The sequence below is a fragment of the Dendrobates tinctorius genome, unplaced genomic scaffold, assembly GCF_039654945.1.
Source record: "Dendrobates tinctorius isolate UK_male_01 unplaced genomic scaffold, ASM3965494v1 ptg000011l, whole genome shotgun sequence".
Classification (NCBI taxonomy): domain Eukaryota; kingdom Metazoa; phylum Chordata; class Amphibia; order Anura; family Dendrobatidae; genus Dendrobates; species Dendrobates tinctorius.
In genome coordinates this window covers 15,270,418-15,295,710 of record NW_027361679.1, presented here as the reverse complement: position 1 = coordinate 15,295,710, position 25,293 = coordinate 15,270,418, and the positions used below count along the sequence as shown (strand labels likewise).

The window sequence follows — 25,293 nt, the reverse complement described above, 5'->3', positions numbered from 1 at the left end:
TTCAGCTGAAGCGTGAGAGCTCTTGAGTCTAAGGCAATGTTCCCACGGTGAGTTTTTGATGATGCACCCATCAAGTAAAATGGGTAATGTGCATTTTTTTTTTTTTTAATACGCAGCATAAAAAAAACCTCCCCAAAAGCTCATCTTGGGAACGTAGCTAAGTGTATTTAGTTTTCACACACCCAGCCTATCTCTAGATTTCAGTATATAAATACAAGTTGCAGCTGTCACATCTGCAGAAGAATGGTTAAAAACAAATTGTCGAGGCTCCACACTTGTTGTTTTTTTGGGGTAATAATTGGATCCATTGCTCATTATTTCATACATAAGTAAGCAGACAAAAGTTCTTGAATTGATTTTTAAGAGTTTGAAGTTAGACCAGCATGGCTGCTTTCTTCCAGAAATGACCCCATATTTGTCATTGGACTGTTTGGTAATGCAAAGAAGCACCATTAGTAATACCAGGCATAAAACAATATGTAGTACTGTTTCTAGAAAAGGCCAGCCTTGTTTTTCATTGCCCTATTTCTCAAGAAGTGATTCACAAGTCTGTCCTTGTAGTGAAGTCTTCAATGTAAATACCAACTTAAGAGACAGGGGAAAAAAAACAATATGTGGTAAAATATTTGCTGTGTTCTTAAAAACAAAGTGTTTACGACACAAAATGGCAATGGAAAACCAGAGAAAAACACTCCAACCGGTGAACTCCTTCAAAATCGTTGACCAGGTCAAGAACCCCTCTGGGATGTAGCCATATTTGTGACAAACCAACGACAAAATTACCCATAATAAACTAAAGAAACACTCAGAATTTTTAGTTTAGGCAAAAAGTAAAATAAATGCTGCAAGGAAGGTAAAAAAACAAACCAAACGTAATGCACTGTATTTTAAATAAAAAAAGAGAAAAAGTTCCACTTTAGTCAATGAGCGACATCTGTTATCTTAATATACGATATGTTAGTCCAGCTACCGTACTTTTCAACTCCCAAGTATTCAGAAAAAAGTTTTTGGATGTAAATGGTTGAACTTCTTGTACCATTCAATTAATTTGGATATGCAAATATATAGTTAGTTATTTGTATTTTTAGTTTCTGGACTGGCCAGGAAGAAAGGGTGACTGTTAGGAACTTCTGATATTTGTGAATGTAGTTAGTGTTGTACAGAGATGCTTTTGAGATCATATTTTTGAAGTAAAGTCCCTCTGTATTAAATTTCTCAGCCTTTACTTGTTTAGTTAAGCAACGGATCCAAGTGACATTTGCCTGATGGAGTCAGTGTCATAGCGTTGATACTTACAAGCAGTATGTAATCGCACTGTAATAGGGATAGCCCTAAAATGCTGCCTCTCCAGACTCGTGGAGGAGGCATAATAAAGCAATATTTACAGTCAGGGTAATTTCGGCGTGAAAGCTGAGACCTGTCCTGAGCAGATACAGTTTCTGTGTAAGTAAACATCGTGGTCATGTCTAGGGTTGTAAGTGTTTCATTTACGTCTTACGGACTGTGTGTGGGGTTTTTTCTTCTGTTATCCATCGTTTTATTGCAATTTTTTTCAAATGTGATTTTCAATATTTTTTGGGGTTTGATATTGTTAATTGTATAATCAAGAAATTATCGCCTTCCTTTCAGCTATGATGTCAAACGCCTATACAGCTAATTCATTGAATTATCAAGACTAGACATGAGCAGATGAGGCGAAATTCAAATTCACCCATTTGATCAAAAACATTTCTCTCCTCTTCCCCTGGGAAATTCGATTTGTGGAGAAGTTATTCTATGTGAATTTAATGTCCCTCATTATGCTGTGGGATGTCTCTAGATCCCAAAGCATAAGGGTACTTTCCACACCTTACTGCTCCCTCTCTCTGGCCTCTCCGCTACTCGCCACCACCTGTCTGGTCCTGTCTTGTGGGCTCGTCATTTGTTGTCAGAGCCGGTGAGGGAGAGCACTGTCACTGTGTACTGAGAAGAATAGTGCACAGTGACCAGATCCTACTGAGCATCCGTCAGAATTGACAACCTAAAAATGACAGGTAGAGCAGGAGCAGCCTAGCCCCTGAAACATTTGTCACTGATGATTCTTTGCTTCGGGTTGGGGCAAAGGTTGTGGCAGTGACTGCAGCCTCTGCACCCTCTCATGTCAACTTGAGATCCCAGCATACGCTGGGATTCTCAAACAAAGCATCACACAGGCAGTAGTAAAAATTAAAAGGTACAGCAGTTACATTACAGAGGGAACTATGTGGACTTTTTTTTAAATTAAATGGATTGTCCACTACTAGGACATCCTCTTCTCATGAATGTTTGTACCCATTAAAATAAAAACCTATACTCTTCTCCGGTCCCAGAGTCATTCCATTGGTGTTGGCAATAGCTCTCCCTGGGTTTCACATAAGGTTATGACACACAAGCCCTGCGCCCAATCACTGTTGAAGTCACTGTAGATATGGGGTTAATCTGCGGGTTAATAGTGATCTGAAGCAGTGCAGGCGCCACACAGTCAAGCTCCAGGGAGGAAATTAACTTTATTTCTCAGTCAGCCTCTGGTTTTCAGTCATAGGGTGCGGCCGGTGCGGCTTCAGTCACCGCTCAGTGCTCACATGAAGCTTGAAGCTGAATGCTCCCAGGCATGAGCAAGGCTCTGAAAGCCTTCATCCTGCAGAGAACTTGGTTAATACATTTCTATGTTTTAAGAGGACTTTTCACTGCACAGCAGAATTTTTTTTTTTTTTGTTGTGATTTTGCTTTGCACATTTGTTATATATAATAATTTATATTATTATTTGCAGAAATGTTTGCACAATTATATTATTTGCACATAATGGGTTAAGTCCAAGTGGTTGAAGGACACACCCCTAGTAAAAAGTATCTGATAACTGGACATAAAGGGGTTGTCCACTACTAGGACAACCCATTTTTAAACTACATGTTCGGCCTCGATAAAATAATAAAGCCTATACTCTCCTCTTGTGCCGGCACCGTTCCCACAGTGTTGTCACTCTCTGTCCCGGGGCTGTGATGTGGTGGCACCCAATCAGCGCTGCCATCACTGTCTCCGCCTTCAGACAAACTGAACATGAAGAGGAAGTCTGGGATCAGCTGCAGCACTTGACTTCCTCTTTATGTTCAGTTTGTCGGAAGGCGGAGATAGTGACGCCACGCTGATGGGGCACAAGCGTCACATGTCACCATACCATATCACAGCCCCAGGACTGCGAGTGCTGACAACGGCGCTGGCATGAGAGGCGAGTGTAGTTTTTATTATTTTACCGTTCCCGAACATTTAGTCTGCGAAGGGGCTGTCATAGTAGTGGACCACCCCGTTAACTAAAGTTGCCTCATTAAGGGCCCAATTCTTTGATTTGCTAATATTTTAATCGAGGGGCAAAATTAGAAATTTAAAAAGTGTTTTATTCCGCTCAGCAGCTACGGAATGTTGGTTTCAAAATGTGAAGTTTTGTGAAATGTGTGTGCACACGCTGCAGATTTTTCCGCACGGATTTGTCAAAAACCGCAGGTAAATCCGCATGTCAAAAGACCTGCGGTTTATCTGCAGTTTTTCTGTGGATTGGTCTGCGGTTTTCCCCTGCAGTTTGACACCTGTCATGGAGCAGATGTCAAACCGCTACGGAATCCGCACAAAGAATTGACATGCTGCGGTTTTGAAACCGCAGCAAATCCGCGTGGAAAATTCTGCACCGTGTGAACTGCGTTTTTTGTTTTTCATAGGTTATAATGGTACTGTACACCGCAGCAAAAACTGCTGCGGATCCGCAGGGCCAAATCCACTGCGGATCCGCAGCACAATCTGCAGCGTGTGCACACACCCTAAAGGACTTTTCTTTTATACATTTTATTTACATACGTTGATCACCTTGTCTCAATACAAATGACAAAACAGGTGGTCACAATCCAAGAGCAGGGCTTTTTATTTCTTACTCCTCTTCATTTTTTTTTTCTCCCTATTTAGTTGAATGATGGAGGAAAAGCTGCTAAAGCAAGCATTGGTATTGGTGATGTGGTCCTTAGTATTGATGGCATAAACACTGAAGGAATGACTCACTTGGAGGCACAAAACAAGATTAAAGCTTGTGCTGGATCATTGAGTTTGACCCTGCGAAAGTAAGTTTTCATTTGTTTTTAAAATGCAATGACTTGGCGTTTGTTCACATTTGCTTTTTGTAGAATGCAGAAGGCTGGCCAAACACTTTAGGTAGCTGAAGACTGAACGATGCTTCAGCCAGTCATTCGCCCGGTAGCCATCTCACCCATACACAGGAGCACATGCTCGGCTAAGTACTCTACAAGAAAGTCGTTGAGCCTTAGAGGGGTTGTCCACTACTAGGATAACCCATTCTCAACGTGAATGTTTGCCCCTTTTTACAATATAAACGCATACCGTACTCTCCTCCCATACCGGCCCCATTCCAGCAGGGTCAACACTCGCGTTCCTGGGGCTCATGTGAGGTTATGTCACGTGAGCCCAGAGCTCAATCAGCGCTGGTGTCCCATGTAATCAAAAGGAAGTCAGGGCTGCTTCTGGCCGCACAGTTCCTCTTGATTACTTATACACAGATGGAACGCGGGGCTCACGTGACATAATTACCTCACGCGGCCCTGGGAACGTGGGTGCTGGGATTGGGCCGGCATGGGAGGTGAGCACAAATGTTATTTTAATGGGGGCAAGCCTTCATGTTGAGAATGTGTTGTCCTAGTAGTGGACAACCCTTTTTAAGGCTTTGCTTGATCTACCATGCTACAAACACTTGTGGTCTCATTGACTTTTACTGATACTGAGGTGTCATTAGCTTTATAAAAACACAAAAAAGCCCTGCATGTAGTATTGTGTGTGTGTGTGTATGTATGTATGTGTATATGTATGTATGTGTGTGTGTGTGTGTGTGTGTGTGTGTGTGTATATATATATATATATATATATATATATATATATATATAATTATATTTTTATTTGACCGCACAAAAAATAATTGCAGTGGCTGCACCTGACCAATGCTTAAAGCCAATTGTGATCATAAGAAGCTTATTTTTACATTTAAAGTAGACTTGCAGAATCAGTCAAGTTGTACTTTTGTACTAAATGTCCTTTCCCTGGGAACAGAAGTGTCCTTCCAACAAAACTCTGATTTTACAATTGTCTAAGATGTGAAATACGTATGTCACCCTATGTGGCTTATATTTATGGGATCTGGATGAGTTACAGAATGCAATTGAATAATGGTGTACGCACGCAATTCAGCAAAGTCCTTCTTTATTTCATGACATTTCCCTCCTCCTTTCTCCCATCCCTCCATATTTCCCACATCACTTCTTATTCGCACACTCATTTAAAGGGAACCTGTCACCAGTTTTCTCACGTATGTACCAATACCACCACCTACCTCTGTGCCTGTGCTGCATTCCAGAAAGTTGTATATTATGTCATGACTCCCCTGTATATGCCTCGAAAACTCCTTTTGAAATGCTCCAGTGAAGTATCCAAATTCAGACGATCTGATGGGTGTCACTGCAGAGGCGCCTGTTCCTCCTCTCACCTGTTAAACACCTTCCTCCCGATGTGATTGATGTGGATGACTCGTTATGCATAGCTGAACGAAATCTTGCGCCTGCGCAGGGACATGGACAGCTCACGAAGGCTCACTTTTCCCTGCCCTACTGCGGGCAGAGCCTAAAACCTAACTGCACACTTCTTCTCTGCTTTCAGTTATTTAATTTCAGTACGGTGGCCGGGCGACTTCCTAAGGGTGTGTGCATACACTGCGGATTCTGCGGCGGATTTGGCCCTGCGGATCCACAGCAGTTCCGCAGACAGTGTACAGTACAATGCAAGTCAATGGGTTTTCAAAACCTCAGTGCCCACGGTGCTTTTTTTTTTCCACGCGGCTTTGCTGCGGTTTTAAAATCGCAGTATGTCAATAATTTCTGCAGATTCCGCAGCGGTTTGCCACCTGTTCCATTGTCCAGGTGTCAAACCGCAGGCAAATCACCAGATAAACCGCAGGACACTTTACCTGCGTTTTTACCTGCGGATCCGCGCGAAAAATCCGCAGGTGAATCCACAGCGTGTGCACTTACCCTCACTATATATTAATGTGCACATTAACCCTATACAGCTCTGGCAAAAATAAAGAGACCACTGCAAAATTTTCAGTTTGTCTGATTTTTCTCTTTTATAGATATATTTTTGAGTAAAATGTAAATTGCTCTTTTATTTTATAAACTACTGACAACATGTCTTTGAATTTCCAAGCACTAAATTTTGCATTTATTTTCAGAAAATGAGAAATGGTCCAAATAACAAAAAAATGCAGTGCTTGTAGACCTCAAATAATGCTACGAAGACAAGTTCATAATCATTTAGAAACAAAAATACTAATGTTTTAACTCAGGAAGAGTTCAGAAATCAATATTTTGTGGAATAACCATGATTTTTAATCACCGCTTTCATGCGTCTTGGCATGCTTGCCACCAGTCTTTCACACTGCTTTTGGGTGACCTTATGCCACTCCAGGTACAAAAATGTAAGCAGTTCTTCTTTGTTTGACGGCTTGTGACTATCCATCTTTCTCTTGATTACATTCCAGAGGTTTTCAATGGAGTTGAGGTCTGGAGATTGGGCTGGCCATGACAGGGATTTGATGTGGTGGTCCTTCATCCACACATTAATTAACCTGGCTGTGTGGCATGGCGCACTGTCCTGCTGGAATAACCAGTCCTCAGAGTTGGGGAACATTGCCTGATCAGAAGGAATACACTGTTTTTCCAGGATAACCTTGTATGCGGCTTGATTCATACGTCCTTCTCAAAGATAAACCTGCCCAATTCCAGCCTTGCTGAAGCATCCCCAGATCATCACCGATCCTCCACCAAATTTTGCAGTAGGTGCAAGATGCTGTGGCTTGTATGCCTTTCTATGTCTCTGTATATCTATTAGATGACCAGGTGTTGGGCAAAGCTGAAAATTAGACTCATCAGAGAAGATTACCTTACTCCAGTCCTCTATGGTCCAATCCTTATGGTCTTTGGCAAACTTCAGCCTTGCTCTCCTTTGCTTCTCATTGATGAAAGGCTTTTTTCTAGCTTTACATGACTTGAGCTCTGCCTCTAGGAGCCTGTTACGAACTGTTCTTGCCCTGCACTTCACCCCAGCTGCCATTTGCCATTCGTTTTGTAGATCACTTTGTCATCCTGCGGTTGCTGAGTTACATTCGAATATGATGACGGTCATCCTGGTCAGTGGAGAGTCGTTTTCGCCCTCTGCCGGTCTGTTGCTTTGTTGTCCCCAATGTCTACTTTTTGACCTTGTTGTAATGGACTGCTGTCTTAGAAATTTTAAGAATGGAGGCAACATGACGCTCAATGTATCCCTCTGCTCATAAAGCCAGAATTGAGCCCTTCTTTTCCTCACTCAAGACTTTTCTTTTCAACTCCTTTGGCATGGTTAAAAGATATTTTTTCATTCCTATTACTTTTGGGATATTACTAGCACTTGTTTTGCCATCCAGCTTCTCCTATTGCAAGAGAATTGTGAACACCACAGCAGGGTTTTTATACTTTCTTTCGGTAAATAAGATTTGGCTCAGGTGATCATCTAATCGGCTCAGGTGATCATCTAATCAGAAGCACATTAGGTAGAATGAGGTGTACTCTGGTTGGAATTCAACTGACACTGGAATGTAATGGCTGTCAGACATGTAGAGAAGCTGATTTTTATAAAACTGTGCAGTGGTCTCTTAATTTTTGCCAGAGCTGTATATGCAGTTTAATAGTTACCAACAAACCTGCCCATGGATGTTTACCTTCTACCTTAGTGTTGTAAGTACAGTAATGTGCTGTAAAATAAACAGAAAAATATAGAATGAACGTTTTCACACTATATATTGTTAAACTGCCAAGGCCATAAATTATATGGCTGTTCGGTGACCCTGCGATACGTGGGATGATCACAGCCCCCAGTAGACTTCTGCTCTCCACCATTACAACCACAGATGTCTTGTCTCTGCTGTATAACTATATATTCTTACATACCGTACATAGAAGTACATGTATGTCTTTGCTGTGCACGCTACAGTGATCTGTATCAGTGGAATAAATGGTTCCTTGATGACTTCTTTTCCAAGTGTGTAGAGATTTGGCTTGTAGAATGCCTGCGTTGCACATGGCTGTGTGAAGGAAAGGGATTTACTCACTTCTGTTTCTTCCAAATGTGAGATATGGGCGCAAAACAGATATTCATGATAGTTAGAGGTGTTATTATTACTAGGATAGAAGCTGCATACTTCTTAGATTAGTATGGGGTTTAGCTGAACCCTCTAGTGGGCTTCCCAACTCTTTCCTGACAAATGATGTCAATGGAGGAAATTAATTACGAAACTCAGTCCTTTAGAGGGAACCTGTCACGTCCTTTTTTGATATTAAACTTCCCCCAATGTTTTGCTAGTGATGCCATGTGCATCACTATCATTGTCTTTTCATGGAAAACTTCCCACTATTTATCTAAGAACAAAAAACCCTCCTTTTATCCTTAGACGATTGCATCACATAGCTTCTCTTTCAGTCATATGGGGTGGGCTTTCTATCCTTCCAGTTGTGGTCCGTCACGGTCCTCTTTAAATTGATTAATTGCTTGGACTGCCCTGATGTCACAGCAACCGCTCAGTAAATCCCACGCTTGTGCGCGGACTATCAGGTGTATGTGCATGCACACTGAATCTGGGTGTACGTCCCCAGCTTCATTTCATATCCGAGCTTGCTCTGGACCCGTGGTGAGTCAGTGGCCAAGTGACGTATGCATTATGAGCTGCATTCTTTTCCCGTGGCTCCAAAGCGTGTGCAGATATGGACTCGCTAATATATATGTGCATATATTGCTTATTTTTACTACATGTCTCTGAGCAATTCTGGGCTTGCACGGTGCTTAAAAAATGGATTTGGTAATGGATTACATAACATGACTTTTCATTGTGATGATTTTTCTATAGACTTGAATTTTAAAATGAATCTGAAAAAATCATTATGAAAACGTAGTCTGCCCAAAGTGCAGCTGGAACAAAGGACAATGGAAGACCTTTCTGTCCCAATTTAAATAGATGGACTCCATACGTGAGAATTTTATTTCCATGTTTGTCATCCCAAAACTGATCTAAAAATACAAATGATTACTGGACATGTGGATGACCACCACAAACCTCAGATTTTCAGCAGATCTCAACCTCCTAAGAGTCTGTATAGTTTGTCATGTGGCCCAATTGGGCAAGCCGTTGTAAGGCTAGTTTCACATTAGTGTTTACGGCCGCAGCGTCGGGCTGCGCACGGCCACCACTAAGCCCCGCCCACTGCCACTCCTCCGCCGGTAGCTCCGCCTACGGATGCATGATGCTGCATGCGTCCTGTGTCCCCTATCTTTAGCACTGGGGACGCAGGCCGTGCGCAGTATGCGTTTGGCGGCTCATGCGTCCTTTTGACGCTGCACCGAGCGCACCAAATTGCAACCTGTTGTGTTTGGCTCTGGTCGGCGCAGCGTCAAAAGGACGCATGCACCGCCAAACACATACTGCGCACGGCCTGCATCCCCAGTGCTAAAGATAGGGGACGCATGCAGCGTCATGCATCTGTAGGCGGAGCTACTGGGGGAGTGTGGCAGGGGGCGGGGCTTAGCGGCGGCCGTGCGCAGCCCGACGCTGCGGCCGTAAACGCTAATGTGAAACTAGCCCAAGTCATCTTTTTTTTTTTTTTATTTATTTTTTTTATTATTTGTTTTTAATTTCTAGAGGTGGTCATTCACTTAATGGATGTATTCCTAAAAGTGAGAGTGAAATAAACTGCTGACGCACCCCTGATAGTGGTGCCATCTCCCTGCGAGATCAGAGGAGTGGGTTATGTCCAATTCTTTGCAGGAGTTTGGATACTTCCATACACATTAGATGGTTGGCGAGTTCTGTTGAAATGAGCAGGTTTGGCTGACGGTCATTATGTGTATGGGCACCATTACTGCAATACATGGAAGTCATCTGCTAGTAATGCCCCTGGCACAATTGGAGGAGCACTAACTAGTAATTGCATCCTATTGCTTTAGGGTATCTACACACAGCAAACGAGTATGTGGAAAGCCCGATGTCTCCCTTTCATTCTTTGTTTTGAAATAACCTAAGTAGTGTGTTCATTGTTGGCAATAAAGACTAGTAATGGTTACTGATATTTGTCCTGTGTTTGTGGTCTGCATTACTGCACAGCTTCAGCCTAGACTTCTCCTGATTTGTAACTGTCCTGCTGTATGTCCATGTCCTCCTGTCCATGACTGCTGATACTGCAGGGCTGTGTAATTTCTGCTGTTGTTCCTATTCATTCAAATCTTCGGTGCCTGCCAACGACAACTACACAATTGACCAGCGCGGAGCACAGCTGGGTGTAGGACCCCCACAAATCTGATATTCAGAGTAGTGGATCAACCTTTTAAGGTATTAGAGGGAATGCTAGGCAGCCAGAAAGGCTAAGTTATTCCATTTTCTCCCAAATAATTATGCGAGCTCGTGACTTAAACACGTTTGACAGATGACGACTGACAGCAGTTATCTGCAGAAAGGTTAATTTTGCCATTTTGAATATTATTAATTTATTTATTTTTTGTATAAATTCAAATCTATGTTCGGGATTCCTGCCGTATACACACCTCCAGATGAACTTTGCTGGTATAACATTAGCTGGATTATACTGGAAAATGTCATTTAACATTGATAATTTGATAATTCTCAAACATTTTTAGAGTGTGCAGTGTTGAAATGAAAGATCCTTCTGTTCCTTAAGTTTATTTTGCTAAGTGATGGGGACACTTCTCCTTGACAGCTCTGTTTAAGGTACTGAGTGTAAAGTTAAATGTTGTGGTTTTACAACCAAGCATCATGTAATCTAGGCTTGTTATTTCAATGCTGGGTGGTTACATTTATCATGTCTGTCTATAAAATGTGTCACATTTATCCTGGGCAGAACCATGGTTCAAGACATGAGCACTTCTGTCTAGTCTTTCCATTAATAGACATTTAATTTGCGGATCAGCAAAATGATAGAGGTATTAATTGACACGCAGAAATTCTGAATTGTTTTGTTATGGCAACCATACATTCTCTCTTCAGCTATGTTCACACGTCCATTTTGATATTGGTCTGTTCCATATTTGAGAGCAGAGAAATGGAATAATGGAACAAACAGATCCATTCCTTAACTTGTGCTAATAGAAGCGGTGAGACCATGTTAATTTATTATGGGGTCCGTCTAGCTTCTGTTTTGTGTTCATTTTTACGATAGGGGGAAAAAGTTTTACATTATACACTTCTTTTTTTTTTTTTTTTTTTTTCCTTCTACTCCCTGTTCTAAAACCGTTCATATAGCGGAACTCAGAGGAACCCAATCAAAAACTGTGCCCTTCTGTTTCCGTTTACATCGATTATGCACCAAATGCGTTTTTTTTTTACATTATTCTGTTTGTCTGTTCCTCAAAAGTAAATGTCAAAATGGAAGCGTGAACATAGCCTTTAGTTAAAGAGGTTGTCCACTACTTGTAGTCCACAGACTATTTCTGCCTTTGATCCTGAAGCAAAACGTTTTGGACCCAATTCATTAAAGCGTTTTACATCAGAACGTGCAAGTTTCAGTCATCGTGGCTAGAGACGGGATGTGGAATGCCCGCTCGTCCAATTCATGATCAGCTGTGGTGTGAAATAAACCCCAAAAGTTATTCCAGCTTTTGACTAGAGTAAGATCTGTGGCGAGGCACCTGAGGGTCACTTGTAGAGCATGTCTAATGAGCCAAGCGCCTCTGATTCTAATACAGTTGTGGCCAAAAGTATTGACACCCCTGCAATTCTGTCAGATAATACTCAGTTTCTTCCTGAAAATGATTGCAAACACAAATTCTTTGGTATTATTATCTTCATTTAATTTGTCTTCAATGAAAAAACACAAAAAGAATTGTCCTAAAGCCAAATTGGATATAATTCCACACCAAACATAAAAAAGAGGGTGGACAAAAGTATTGGCACTGTTCGAAAAATCATGTGATGCTTCTCTAATTTGTGTAATTAACAGCACCTGTAACTTACCTGTGGCACCTAACAGGTGTTGGCAATAACTAAATCACACTTGCAGCCAGTTGACATGGATTAAAGTTGACTCAACCTGTGTCCTTGTGTGTACCACATTGAGCATGGAGAAAAGAAAGAAGACCAAAGAACTGTCTGAGGACTTGAGAAACCAAATTGTGAGGAAGCATGAGCAATCTCAAGGCTACAAGTCCATCTCCAAGGACCTGAATGTTCCTGTGTCTACCGTGCGCAGTGTCATCAAGAAGTTTAAAGCCCATGGCACTGTGGCTAACCTCCCTAGATGTGGACGGAAAAGAAAAATTGACAAGAGATTTCAATGCAAGATTGTGCGGATGTTGGATAAAGAACCTCGACTAACATCCAAACAAGTTCAAGCTGCCCTGCAGTCCGAGGGTACAACAGTGTCAACCCGTACTATCCGTCGGCGTCGGAATGAAAAGGGACTGTATGGTAGGAGACCCAGGAAGACCCCACTTCTTACCCCGAGACATAAAAAAGCCAGGCTGGAGTTTGCCAAAACTTACCTGAAAAAGCCTAAAACGTTTTGGAAGAATGTTCTCTGGTCAGATGAGACAAAAGTAGAGCTTTTTGGGCAAAGGCCTCAACATAGAGTTTACAGGAGAAAAAAAGAGGCATTCAAAGAAAAGAACACGGTCCCTACAGTCAAACATGGCGGAGGTTCCCTGATGTTTTGGGGTTGGTTTGCTGCCTCTGGCACTGGACTGCTTGACCGTGTGCATGGCATATGAAGTCAGAAGACTACCAACAAATTTTGCAGCATAATGTAGGGCCCAGTGTGAGAAAGCTGGGTCTCCCTCAGAGGTCATGGGTCTTCCAGCAGGCCAATGACCCAAAACACACTTCAAAAAGCACTAGAAAATGGTTTGAGAGAAAGCACTGGAGACTTCTAAGGTGGCCAGCAATGAGTCCAGACCTGAATCCCATAGAACACCTGTGGAGAGATCTAAAAATGGCAGTTTGGAGAAGGCACCCTTCAAATATCAGGGATCTGGAGCAGTTTGCCAAAGAAGAATGGTCTACAATTCCAGCAGAGCATTGTAAGAAACTCATTGTTGGTTACCGGAAGCGGTTGGTCGCAGTTATTTTGGCTAAAGGTTGTGCAACCAAGTATTAGGCTGAGGGTGCCAATACTTTTGTCTGGCCCATTCTTGGAGTTTTGTGTGAAATGATCAATGTTTTGCTTTTTGCTTCATTCTCTTTTGTGTTTTTTCATTTAAGACGAATTAAATGAAGATAATAATACCAAAGAATTTGTGTTTGCAGTCATTTTCAGGAGGAAACTGAGTATTATCTGACAGAATTGCAGGGGTGTCAATACTTTTGGCCATAACTGTATGCCCCTCATCAAGATTGTAGTGAACAGTCGGGACCTCGAAGTTTAAGTGAATTTCACCCTTTACTTTCAAAAGATGTTACTCAGAACTAAAATCTGTAAATCCGGACATATGCCATAGAGTACCACACGGCCTATTAAAGTTACCAAGCCATGAAAATACAGATTACTGTAAAAAGCTTTTCTTAATATTTGGGAGCATTTTTACCTTCAACTTTTGATTAGCACTGAACGTATATAAATTGTGTAAAGCCTTCTAATAGCTATTTTGGTATTTTATTGATGCCACTAGCATTGGTAAACCACACTAATGTTCCAGACATGATGACCTGTGATCGAAGTGCCTGCTTAAGTTTTGTCATTAGATTTGTAGCCAGTTTGGATACGTAGGAAGAGCGCTGTCATTTATCTAAGCAATGTGTCCTGCTCTTTATTTAGCCTTGTGGTTTAGCATGTTTCAACACCTTGCAGTAAGTAACCCTATCTAGCAAGCTGATATTCCTGAGGCACAGAGCACGGGATGACATAAGGTGCAGATGTGGTACAGTATGTTCAAAGGCCACCATCCTTTATTCTTTGTTATCTGCTAACCTTTCATGAAAGGGTTATTCCCATCTTAAAAGATGTGTAAAATTGCAAAGTTGCTGGTAAAAAGAAAAAAAAAAAAGCAATTTCCAATTTACCGCTTAAGATTGTATACCACACTCATGATAAATAAGAAAATTCTAATTATTGTTAACAACTCAATGACTAGGTTACCTGCCAAACATGTTAGGGCTTACAATCTCCATTCTATTGAGCTGAAGATGTGTAGGATCGCTCAAGTGCACTCTTGGCTCCTAATGCCAACCAATTTGGGTACTACTACACTTTCCTAATTCTGTAGAGGCAAATCACATTTAGGGCCAGGGAAGCAATAATGTGTCTGGGCAGAAGTATTAATCAAGAAGGTGGCAATAACCCTTTAACTTTAGTTTTGAATGAATGTATGCACGGACATATGCAGTTGGGCTCACTGCTTTGCATTCTTCTATTGGTTTTGCATAGTAAAGCTAAATTCACACGTTCAGTATTTGGTCAGTATTTTACATCAGTATGTATAAGCCAAAAGCAGGAGTGGGTGAGAAATACAGACGTGGTGATGTGTTTCTATTATACTTTTCCTCTGACTATTCCACCCCTGATTTTGGCTTTTAAATACTGATGTAAAATACTGACCAAATACTCAACGTATTGACATAGCCTAATGCTGAGAAATTTCAATTCCTTGCATACCTCCAAAGGTATGTGCACACTATCCGTAAACGCTGCGGATTGGACACTGTGTACTTGTGCAGCGTCCAACCTGCATCATCCAGATTTTACGGCATAGTGGATGGGATTTCAAGAAATTCCATGCTCACTATGCATTCAGACGTCCAGAGACGCCCGCGGCTCACCCATGGAGACGGACATGCGATGTGTCCAAAGCTCTGCCAATTACTGATCATGTGCACATACCCTAAACCTTGTACTGTACATGAATTATCCTGTTTGTAAAGACTGTGGGGAAGTGAAGTGCGATTGCCGGCACCCCTGCGTCATGTACCCTTCTCCCTCCATGCAGGGATGTCGGCTTACTCGTCGCCCTGGCCCCACGGAGTAGGTCCCTGGCGTACTTCTGCTGTGTGCGTGCTATGTTTCCCTGTGGTGCGCCTAGTGCTCTCGCCCCTCTGCTTTTTAAAGAGCAGCGCACACATATAGTAAATGCCCTCAGCTTTATAATGTGTTCACCTGCAAAATTGCTCCCAGCCAATTGCTGGGATTCATCCTGTTTATAAGATTCCCTCTCCCTTAGGGAGTCATCAAGCAACGAGTTGAGTCATTAGGTAGTTGGTATTCTACCAGTGCAGTTTTGAGGTCCCCTAGTTCCGATACGGTCAGGGTCCTGAACCCGAAACCCTGATCCCAGTGCAGCGAGTTCCTAAGCGTTGTTCCCCGGTCCCGGTGCAACCAGTGCCTCAACATTGTCCCACTTTCTGTGTGCGGCCATTTCCTGATCCAGTATCCTAAATCTGTATGGTTGAACATAGCTCTAATCAGTGTTGAACCTGACTCCCAGGGATCAACAGCTACTGTAGGAGTGGTACTAGTCTATCTCTACCATAAAGCGCTTCAGTGAACCCCTGGTAGCTGCTTAGCTACTCCCCTTCCTAGGCAGGCCCATCCCTGTCGTACAGGCACTGTTAGGTATATTTACCAATCTGACGTTTTCTTCTGCATTAAAAATGGTTCTTAGTAATTTTCTGTTAGTGTTTTATTCATTTTTACTTTGCGTCTGAAAACAAAACTTTCTACTTAGTTTTTTTCTGTTTTTTTTTTCTCTTCGGTAGTATAGGCGTTATTCAGATGTGATTGCCAAATTCTTCATTTGCAACTTTTTGATAGTCTCCTTTTTTTCACAATTGTATTTCAGTAGTATACTGGAGTACAAAACCGGTCTAGTTTTTATTTTTTGGGCAGTTGATTATTGTGCAATGTTTTTAAAAGTTGTGTTTTTTGTCCTAAAAAGAGGCTTGATAAATGTTGTGCAAAATTCATTAACATGTGTGCGCCATTTTGATTAATTTGTCACAATAATGGGCAAACCATGAAGCAGACTAGAAAAATCGCTGAAAATAACCCTCTGTCCTCAAAAAAAAAAAAAAAAAAAATTGCTAAATTTATCAAAATGGCTCCAGAAGCAAATACACTTGTGAACCCATTTGAAAGTGTCTAAAATCTAAATTATAAACGTGGTGAAAGGCAGGTACACAACTTGTTCGCTTTTTGGAACATTTTGTTTCTTAGATGTGTACAATTTATAACTATTTTCTGTCTTTTTCTGAGCTCCTCTTAGCTGATTTAAGGCCACTGACTACATTAAAGTTGAATGTGTCGGTATATAAAAAGCCTGTAAAAGTAAAACTGTGCAAAATGTGTAAGTTAACCCAATTACAAGCATTATTTTTATCCCCAAATACATCCATTTATGTAAAAAGAAATAAAGACCCCAAAGGTTGATGACCCCTTTCTAAAAATATATTTTGTTACTGTATTAGCTAGTGCTGTGCTTTTATTTTGGGAATGCATTATTATTTTTCAGCACTCAGTGTTGATTAATTTGTGATCGTTTCTAAATTCTCATCTAGCCTATTTTGTCATTGAAATGTGTTTTTCTTCTTTAGTCCTGAAAATAAGTATTCACTTCACAGTCTGAATTGAGAGAGCTTCAAAGGTCAAAATGATACGGAATTTAAAGGACTTGTTAGTAGGCATTTAGCAATTGGCAGCCTAGTTTTTGCTGGTTTATTTTAAGCTATCAGTTGGTGAATGATGTAGAGGAACAATGTGAGTTTGGCTTCCACTTATCTCTTGCTCCCAGAATAACACATGCATGGCTTTACGCTAAGCTTTGAAACATCCTTCTGTGTTCCTTCAGAAGGTGGTCTGCTCTGTGTATGGCAATGCTTTGATGCTGTAACAACTGATAGAAAGATGTACCGTACTTTAACGGGTAATGTTCTATTTAAATTTGGTTCCTGTCTTACATTTGTTTTGCCAAATGAATGTTGGCAATGTTTTTATTTTCTATCTCCAAATGTTATTAAAAAGAAAAAAAAACAGTAAAAAACACACACCGTGACGAGCAAAAGGGTAACAATATCTTGAACTTTTGACTTTCAGGCTCCATATCTCACCATCCACTCCTGCTTAGAACATGAGATTACCATCATTTTATAGACAATCATCTTGACTATCCCATACATGAATTTGACTTACAACTATTTAGTGTATGATTAATTATGTAGATTCTTGTCTTGTCACTGCATTCTTAAGGCCCCTTTACATTTAGCGATGCACCAGCGATCCCGACCATGATATGACCCGGTCAGGATCGCTGGTGCATTGCTAAATGGTCACTAGTGAGCTGCCAAACAGGCATATCTCACTAGCGATGCAGCAGCGGTTGGCGGTCGTACTCACCTTTTCAGACGCGGCGAGTGTGACCGTCTTCCGCCTGCATCCATGGCTCGCTCATTAGCGCCAGCAGTAAGCCGACGACGAGAAATGGACCAGGCCGATCTCGCGCGATCAGCGATAACCAGCGGGGGAGCCGGTCGGAGGTAAGTATCACATGTAGCGATATCGCTAGCAATATTGCTGCTGCGCCACAAAATCGGTGACGCTTTAGCGATATTGCTGTGTGTAAAGCCCCCTTTACTGTTTTGCTCCTGGTGGTGAAAAAAATCTTTCTCCCTGTATATCACAAAGTACAACCTATTCTCACGTTCCCTAATAGCTCAGTATGGTATTAGGTTAATTCCCAAGTGAAAAGTCACTGGTTCGAATCGAGGAGCAGCCATGGAGAAGATTTCCCAAGAAAAGAGAAGCAGAATCATCAACCTCATTGATGGCAGCCTCTTGACCAAGAAAGTTGCTAAACTGCGTCTTGTGAGTGCAACCTTTTTTAGTATATTGTGCATGGAGGTAGCTGCTCCTGGTATTCACCTTTTCAGACTAATTTGGATGTGCCAGTCAGTTTTTTGTTATTGCATCATGTGAGTGCCATGACAGTTGGAAGATTACGAAATGAAGTCCGTCCATCCGTTCCAAAGCGAAGGGGTGGACGTCCAGGCAAAATAATAAGTCTGCTCATCAGAAGGTCTATTAGTTCTCATGTGAAAACCACGGCAGTGGAGGAAGCTCGTATGCTTCATAATGGTGAGATCACAGACATCCATGCAAGCTCCGTGCAACGCATGTTACACAAGTCTTCAAAAACAGATGAAGAAGCCTCAACTTCAGTATCGTCATAAGACTAGTCGGCTCGAGTTTGCAAAAAAGTCCGAAAAGTGGACAGTAGAAGAAATCACTGATTTGGAGCAATGAGATGAAAGTCTATGGACTAGGCTCTGATGATTGCAAATGGGTCTGAAGAAACCCGAGAGAAAATGGGCTAAAGGATCGAGAAATTGAAGGAACTGTCAAGTTTGGTGCAGGAAGCCTGATGATATGGGGTTGTTTCACAATCAAAGTCGTTTGATACTTGACCAGGATTGATGGTGGTCGCAATTCAATGCTGAGCTAAATATCCATATTAGTGATGATCGAACATGCCTGAGTGTCATCCGAGCATCTGGGAGTGCTTGTATATTATGTTTGAATCCCTTTGGCTGCATGAGTTGGACAACAATCCTCACGTGTTCAGACGTTATCTGAGCACATTTGCTCGTGATTAAGCCGTATCCTACAAGACAAGTTATTTTGTGCACTTGATTACTATGGGTATGAAAAGGACAATCTAGTATTCCAGCAGGACAACGGCCCAAAGCATACGTCTAGATTGGTGAAGAGATTGTTCAATGACAATGAAGCTAAGATGCTGGATTGGTCCCCACAGACCTCAGGCCTGAACCTAATGTAACACTTGTGGGTAGAGTTGAAGAAAAAGCTGTATACATTACATACCTAAGTGAGTTGACCAATATGCACCAACTTTGGGAACGTCTAGAAGAGACCTGGGATCAGATTTCGGATGAGACGTGTTTGAATCTTATGAAGAGCATGCCCGGAAAGATTCAGGCAGTGGTGAAAGCCAAAGGTGGATTTACAAAATACTAGCAAAATAAATATTTAGATCTTTAAGATCTAAACAGTAACAATGCAGTGACATGAGAATCTGCATAACTAATCATATTCTAAATAGTTGCAAGTCAAATTTATGTATGAGATGGCCAAGATGATTGTCTATAAAATGATGGTAGTCTCACGTTCGAAGCAGGAATAGATAATGAGATATGGAGCCTGAAAGTCATAAGTTCACAACATTGTAACCATTTTGCGCATCAGTGTAATCTTGCAAGGTTAGCACTGGCTACTGGGGCTTTTTCATACTCATACTTCCTGTCCTTTTGGGAAAAATTTTCAGCGAGGCTCCATGTTATCATAGGCCAGATTACAATAATCCATCTATACACAGCTGGTGACACAGGATCCAGCAATCGGTGATGTCTCAGCTGACCCTGTTCTCCTTCCTTTCACAATGACCTTTGCACTGGCTAATTAGTTACTGTAGTAAAATAGATAGGATTGAGATCTGACTGTTGTGGCTGTGTACACGTGTTTAATGCAAATGTGCCAAGGGTGAAGTAGAAGTATTCAATTCTTCAAGTTACAATAAGATGAAGAACTATTAGTTTAATGTCCAATGCGTTTTGGAGTCACTTCTACTCCTTCAGGACTACCATAATAAAAAGACCCTATTGCACTTTTGCATTTTTCATCTTTATTTGAATGTGCAGGTTTTTTTTTATGTTTAATGGCAGATCTCATGTCTGCACGCTGCAATTAGAGGTAGATGCTGATAACACAACCATTATATCCTGAATTTGTCATTTAAAAAAAAACAAAAAAAAAAAACGGAAAAAAAACATTAATACTTGAATGAAAAAAGTCTCTCATTGATGTATAAGGCGACACGAATGTGTGAATGTAGTCATACTCTCCTTCCATGGGTCTTCCTCTCAATGTCTAATAAAAGGACGCCTATATTACTTAACTTTTTAAAGAGCCGCTGAAAAATATTAAATGGACTGTATTACCGTACCTATACTTTGCAAAAAGAGAGGCTCAGAATCCTTTTTTTTTTTGTTTGTTATACTATGGTTATATTATGTACTTGATTGCTGGGAGTAGATATTTTGCTCTGTGATCAGAGATATGCTTCACATCAGCCACGTGGGCAGAGAAAGCTGGTGGATGGAGAAGTCCCATTCACTTCGGTATTCTTTGCATACTCTGATATGTTCAAGGGTTACTGTACAGGGAGGGGGAGAAGGTAAGCTATGTCCACTGTCTTTGTTCTTAGTATTTCTGCCGTTTGTATTTCAAAAAATAAATTAAGACATTACAAACTGTTTAACATTAAAATCTCGTCTGCAGAACATATTTTGTTATGTATTCTACGATTGTCCTGCTGGACGGTCCCCTTTTTTTGTTATTAATGTCCTGTACATATCCCATCTACAAAGCAGCCAGAAAGGACGGTCAATACTTTACTCTTCTTGCTTCCTTTCAGCTGCTGTGCTACAAGGCCACAATTACTTGGACCATCTGTAACGTCCTTATTTACAATAAAAGTATCTGTAAATCACTGTGTTGAAAACAATTTTATATAACTGAAGGACTTATTCCAATGTATTTATTTATGCTCCGAAATGTAATGACCAGGCACAACCATGCTGTCTAGTAGTACCTCCCAGAAAGGAAAGGTCAGATAGTGTACAAGTGGTCCAGGGAGGAATTTAATCCTCTAATTGACATCATCCCCCGTAATGGCTATGCCTTCTCAGTCCTGTCCATCTCTCCTTTCATATGTCATTATCTCTGAGGATTACACTGATAAAATGACTTTAGATAAAACCAAATAATGTAGAGGAAATAAACATTGCTAAAATCATTCCCTGATGGGCGTAGGTATCTTACTAAAAGTGAAAAGTACAGGTGCACAAGAGCGTTACATGTATGAGCTACAGTTGTTTGAAAGTGTTTGCCCCCTTCCTGGTTTCCTATTCTTTTCCATGTTTGTCACACTTAAATGTTTCAGATCAACAAACAAATGTAAATATTAGACAAAAATGACACAAGTAAACACATTTACTGCATATAGTAACTAGACTTCTTTTAAAGATCAGCCACAGTCAGGGAATTCAAAGGAGCTCCGTGATTACATACCCAGAGGTCTTCACCCTAAATGTAATAACACCCTATTGGCGCACTGTGATCACGTCATGGACGTGTAGAATGGTGCCCTCCATGCAAATGAAAAAAATGGTAACAAATGTAAGGAATCATTTAAGGAATTTGCTTCTCTGTCCTTGTGGGGGCATCACAACACAGCACCAGACCCCAATCAGAGGACAATAAAACTTTCATACTCCTTATCTATGAACTGTTCCAATATTTATGGTCACAACTGTTTATCTCTCTCCCATAATGATAGTTCAGCTTCGCTTGTCTTATCTATTGTATTATTTCTTTCTGTGTTGTGTATAAATATGTGATTCTTCAGATTTTTTATTAGTCTATATGCTTGATGAAGAGACCTGAGTAGTCTTGAAAGCTTGCAATTTGTTACCATTTAATGGCTAACTGAAAAGATGGTATCAACCACTGAGGACTCTCCATTCTAAATATTTTTCTATCTACTGGCTAACCTGGTACAAATATATATATCTTTCCTATATAAAAAAAAAAAATTGTAATATTGCAATTTTCACACTGGCCACTGGGGCTTTTTTAGACTATTACTTCCTGTTCTTTAAGAAAGAGTTAACGTCAGTTTCCTTATCAGAGGCAGAACTGCAGTGACAAGTAACACCTCTATACCCAGCTGATGGCAGTGGATGCGCTATTTCCAATATCCCACCTCACCCTGCCCTCCTTCACTATGATGTTTTCACAGGCTCATTAACCCTTTCATGACATTTGACGTACTATACCGTCCATGTGCCCAGGACCTCAATGCCCATGGATGGTATAGTACGTCATGTGCGATCAGCTGTGCTCACGGGGGGGGGCGTGGCTGATCGCGGCCAGGTGTCGGCTGATTCTCACAGCTAACACCCGGCACTAAATGGCACTTTAACCCCCGAAACGCTGCGAACATCAAACATGATCGCAGCGTTCTGGGAGCAGGCAGAGAGGCTGTCACCTCTGACAGCCCCTCTGCCTTTGGATCGGAGACCCCGGGTCATGACATGGGGTCTTGATCGCTGCCATGGAGACCCGATGTCGTCATGAAGACATCTGGGTCTCCAGAGCGGAGAGACTTCTTGTCATGCGCAGTGCGTCAGGAAGTCTCTCAGGTTAGTGTTATAGAAGCTGCAGCGCTGACAGTTTCTATACCATGCATAATTACATGCTATAGAAGCGATCAGCCTGCACAAAATGAGTGTCCTATAGAGGGACTAAGTGTAAAAGAATGAAAAATTTTTTTTTTCAAAATAATTGTGAAAATATTGAAAAAAAACAAAAAACCTATTCCATCAATAGACAAATATCTAAATAAAAAATGTAAACAATAAAAGTACACATTTAGTATCGCTGTGTCTGTAACGACTTGACCTATAAAACTGTCCCACTAGTTAACCCCTTTAGTGAACACCATTAAAAAACAAACAATGCTTTATCATCATACCATCAACAAAAAGTGGAAAAACACGCGATCAAAAAGACTGATGTAAATAAACGTGGTACTTCTGATAACATCGTCTTGTCCCGCAAAAAACAAGCCGCCATTCAGCTCCATCACCGAAAAAATGAAAAAGTTATAGCTCTTATAATAAAGCGATGCAAAAATAATTTTTTATATAAAAGTTTTGATTTTATAAAAACGCCAAAACATAAAAAAAAGTAAATGAGGTATCGCTGTCATCATACTGACCCGAAGAATAAAACTGCCTTATCAATTTTACTACACGCGGAACGGTATAAACGCTCCCCCCCCCCCCCCCATTCTGCCTCCCAAAAATCTGAATAAAAAACGATCAAAAAGTATCATGTGCCCGAAAATGGTACCAATAAAAACCTCAACTTGTCCCGCAAAAAATTATAAATAGTAAATCAAACCCCCCTTTATCACCCCCTTATTTAGGGAAGAATGATACAATTAAAAAATATGTATTTATTTCCATTTTCCCGTTAGGGTTGGGGCTAAAGTTAGGATTGCAGTTACGGTTGGGGTTAGGGTTAGGGGTGGGAATAGGGTTAGAGGTGTGTTAGGGTTGGAGTTAGAATTGGAGGGGTTTCCACTGTTTAGGCACATCTTGGGCTCTCTAAACGCAACATTGCGTCTGATCTCAATTCCAGCCAATTTTTCACTGAAAAGTCAAACGGCGCTCCTTCCCTTTCAAGCTCTGCCATGCGCCCAAACAGTGGTGTACCTGTGTGTGTGTGTGTATATATATGTGTATATATATATATATATATATATATATATATATATATATATATTATATGTATGTATGTGTATATATGTGGTATCGGCGTACTCAGGACAAACTGCACAACAACATTTGGGGTACAATTTCTCCTGTTACCCTTGGTAAAATAAAACATCTGAAGTAAATTTTTTGTGAAAAAAGTTAAATGTTAATTTTGAATTTTTTTTTTTTTAACATTCCAAATATTCCTGTGAAGCACCTGAAGGGATAATAAACTTCTTGAATGTGGTTTTGAGCACCTTGAGGGGTGCAGTTTTTAGAATGGTGTCACTTTTGGGTATTTTCTATCACATAGACCCATCAAAGTGACTTCAAATGTGATGTGTTTCGTTAAAAAAAAAAAGGAAGGGTTTTGTAAATTGTGTTGTAAAAATGAGAAATCGCTGATAGACTTTTAACCCTTATAAATTCCTAACAAAAAAAAAAAATTTGGTTCCAAAATTGTGCTGATGTAAAGTAGACATGTGAGAAATGTTACTTTATTACCGTATATACTTGTATATAAGCCGACCCGTGTTTAAGCCGACCCCCCCTAATTTTTCCAGAAAACACTGGGAAAACTTATTGACTCTCATATAAGCCTAGGGTTAAATGGTGGTCCAAAAAGAGGCTCCACAGATAACCCCCCCCATATGCTGCTGCACAAGGGTTAATGCTGGCCCAAGCAGATGTTTCATAAATACCCCCATATGCTGCTGCACAAGGGTTAATGCTGGCCCAAGAAGATGCTCCATAAATACCCCCCATATGCTGCTGCACAAGGGTTAATGCTGCCCCATAAGATGATCCATAAATACCCCCCATAATATGCTGCTGCACAAGGGTTAATGCTGCCCCTTAAATACCCCCCATATGCTGCTGCACAAGGGTTAATGCTGCCCCATAAGATGATCCATAAATACCCCCCCCATTATATGCTGCTGCACAAGGGTTAATGCTGCCCCATAAGATGATCCATAAATACCCCCCCCATTATATGCTGCTGCACAAGGGTTAATGCTGCCCCGTAAATATCCCCCATATGCTGCTCCACAAGGGTTAATGCTGCCCCATAAGATGCTCCATAAATACCCCTTATTTGCCGCTGCTGCTGCAATAAAAAAAAAGACATACTCGCCTCTCCGTCGCTGGGGGCTAGGTGCCGGTGTCATTAGCCCCTGGCAGTGGCGATATTCACCTGTCCCTGTTCCAAGCCATGCACCGCTGTGTCTCCCGGATCTCTACATTGACAGCAGAGGGCGCGCACTGACTACGTCATCGTGCCCTCTGCCGTCACAGCAGGAGGACCCGGAGACAGCCGTGCACAGCTTGGAACGGGGACAGGTGAATATCACTATGCCCCCGTCATACTCACTCCTCCTAGTGCAAGGTCTTCTCTGCAGCGGCAGCCCCTGCTTCTCCCTCTGCCGTCTGCTTCCTGCATTCAGCTGGTCACGTGGTACTGCTCTTTAAACTCATAAAAATGCACATATTCATGAGTTTAATGAGCGGTACCAAGTGACCGATGAATGCAGACGGCAGAGGGAGACGCAGGGGCTGCAGAGAAGTGCCAGGAGAGGTGAGTATAGTCTCTGACCCCCCGGTATATGACTTGCGTATAAGCCGAGAGGGGGGACTTTCAGCCCAAAAAAATGGGCTGAAATTCTCGGCTTATACACGAGTATATACGGTAAGTTTTTTGTGTGCCATATTTCTGTGATTTAAGGGCATGAAAATTCAAAGTTGGAAAACTGCAAACTTTTCGCCATATTTCCGTATTTTTCACAAATAAATGCAAGTTATATCAATGAAATTTTAC

The 25,293-nt window shown here is 41.3% G+C and overlaps 1 protein-coding gene across 3 annotated transcripts in view; it reads left to right on the top strand.

Moving 5' to 3' along the window:
- LOC141101101 (PDZ and LIM domain protein 5-like) overlaps nt 1-25,293 on the top strand; it is a 178,115-nt gene that overhangs the window by 90,903 nt on the left and 61,919 nt on the right. For all 3 annotated transcript variants that reach the window (XR_012234895.1, XM_073589932.1, XM_073589934.1), the window contains exon 3: nt 3,971-4,122. Coding sequence is in view for 2 of the 3 variants with exons in the window: in XM_073589932.1 (XP_073446033.1) it covers nt 3,971-4,122 (152 nt within the window). In the remaining variant the exon portion in view is untranslated. The remainder of the gene's footprint in view (nt 1-3,970; nt 4,123-25,293) is intronic.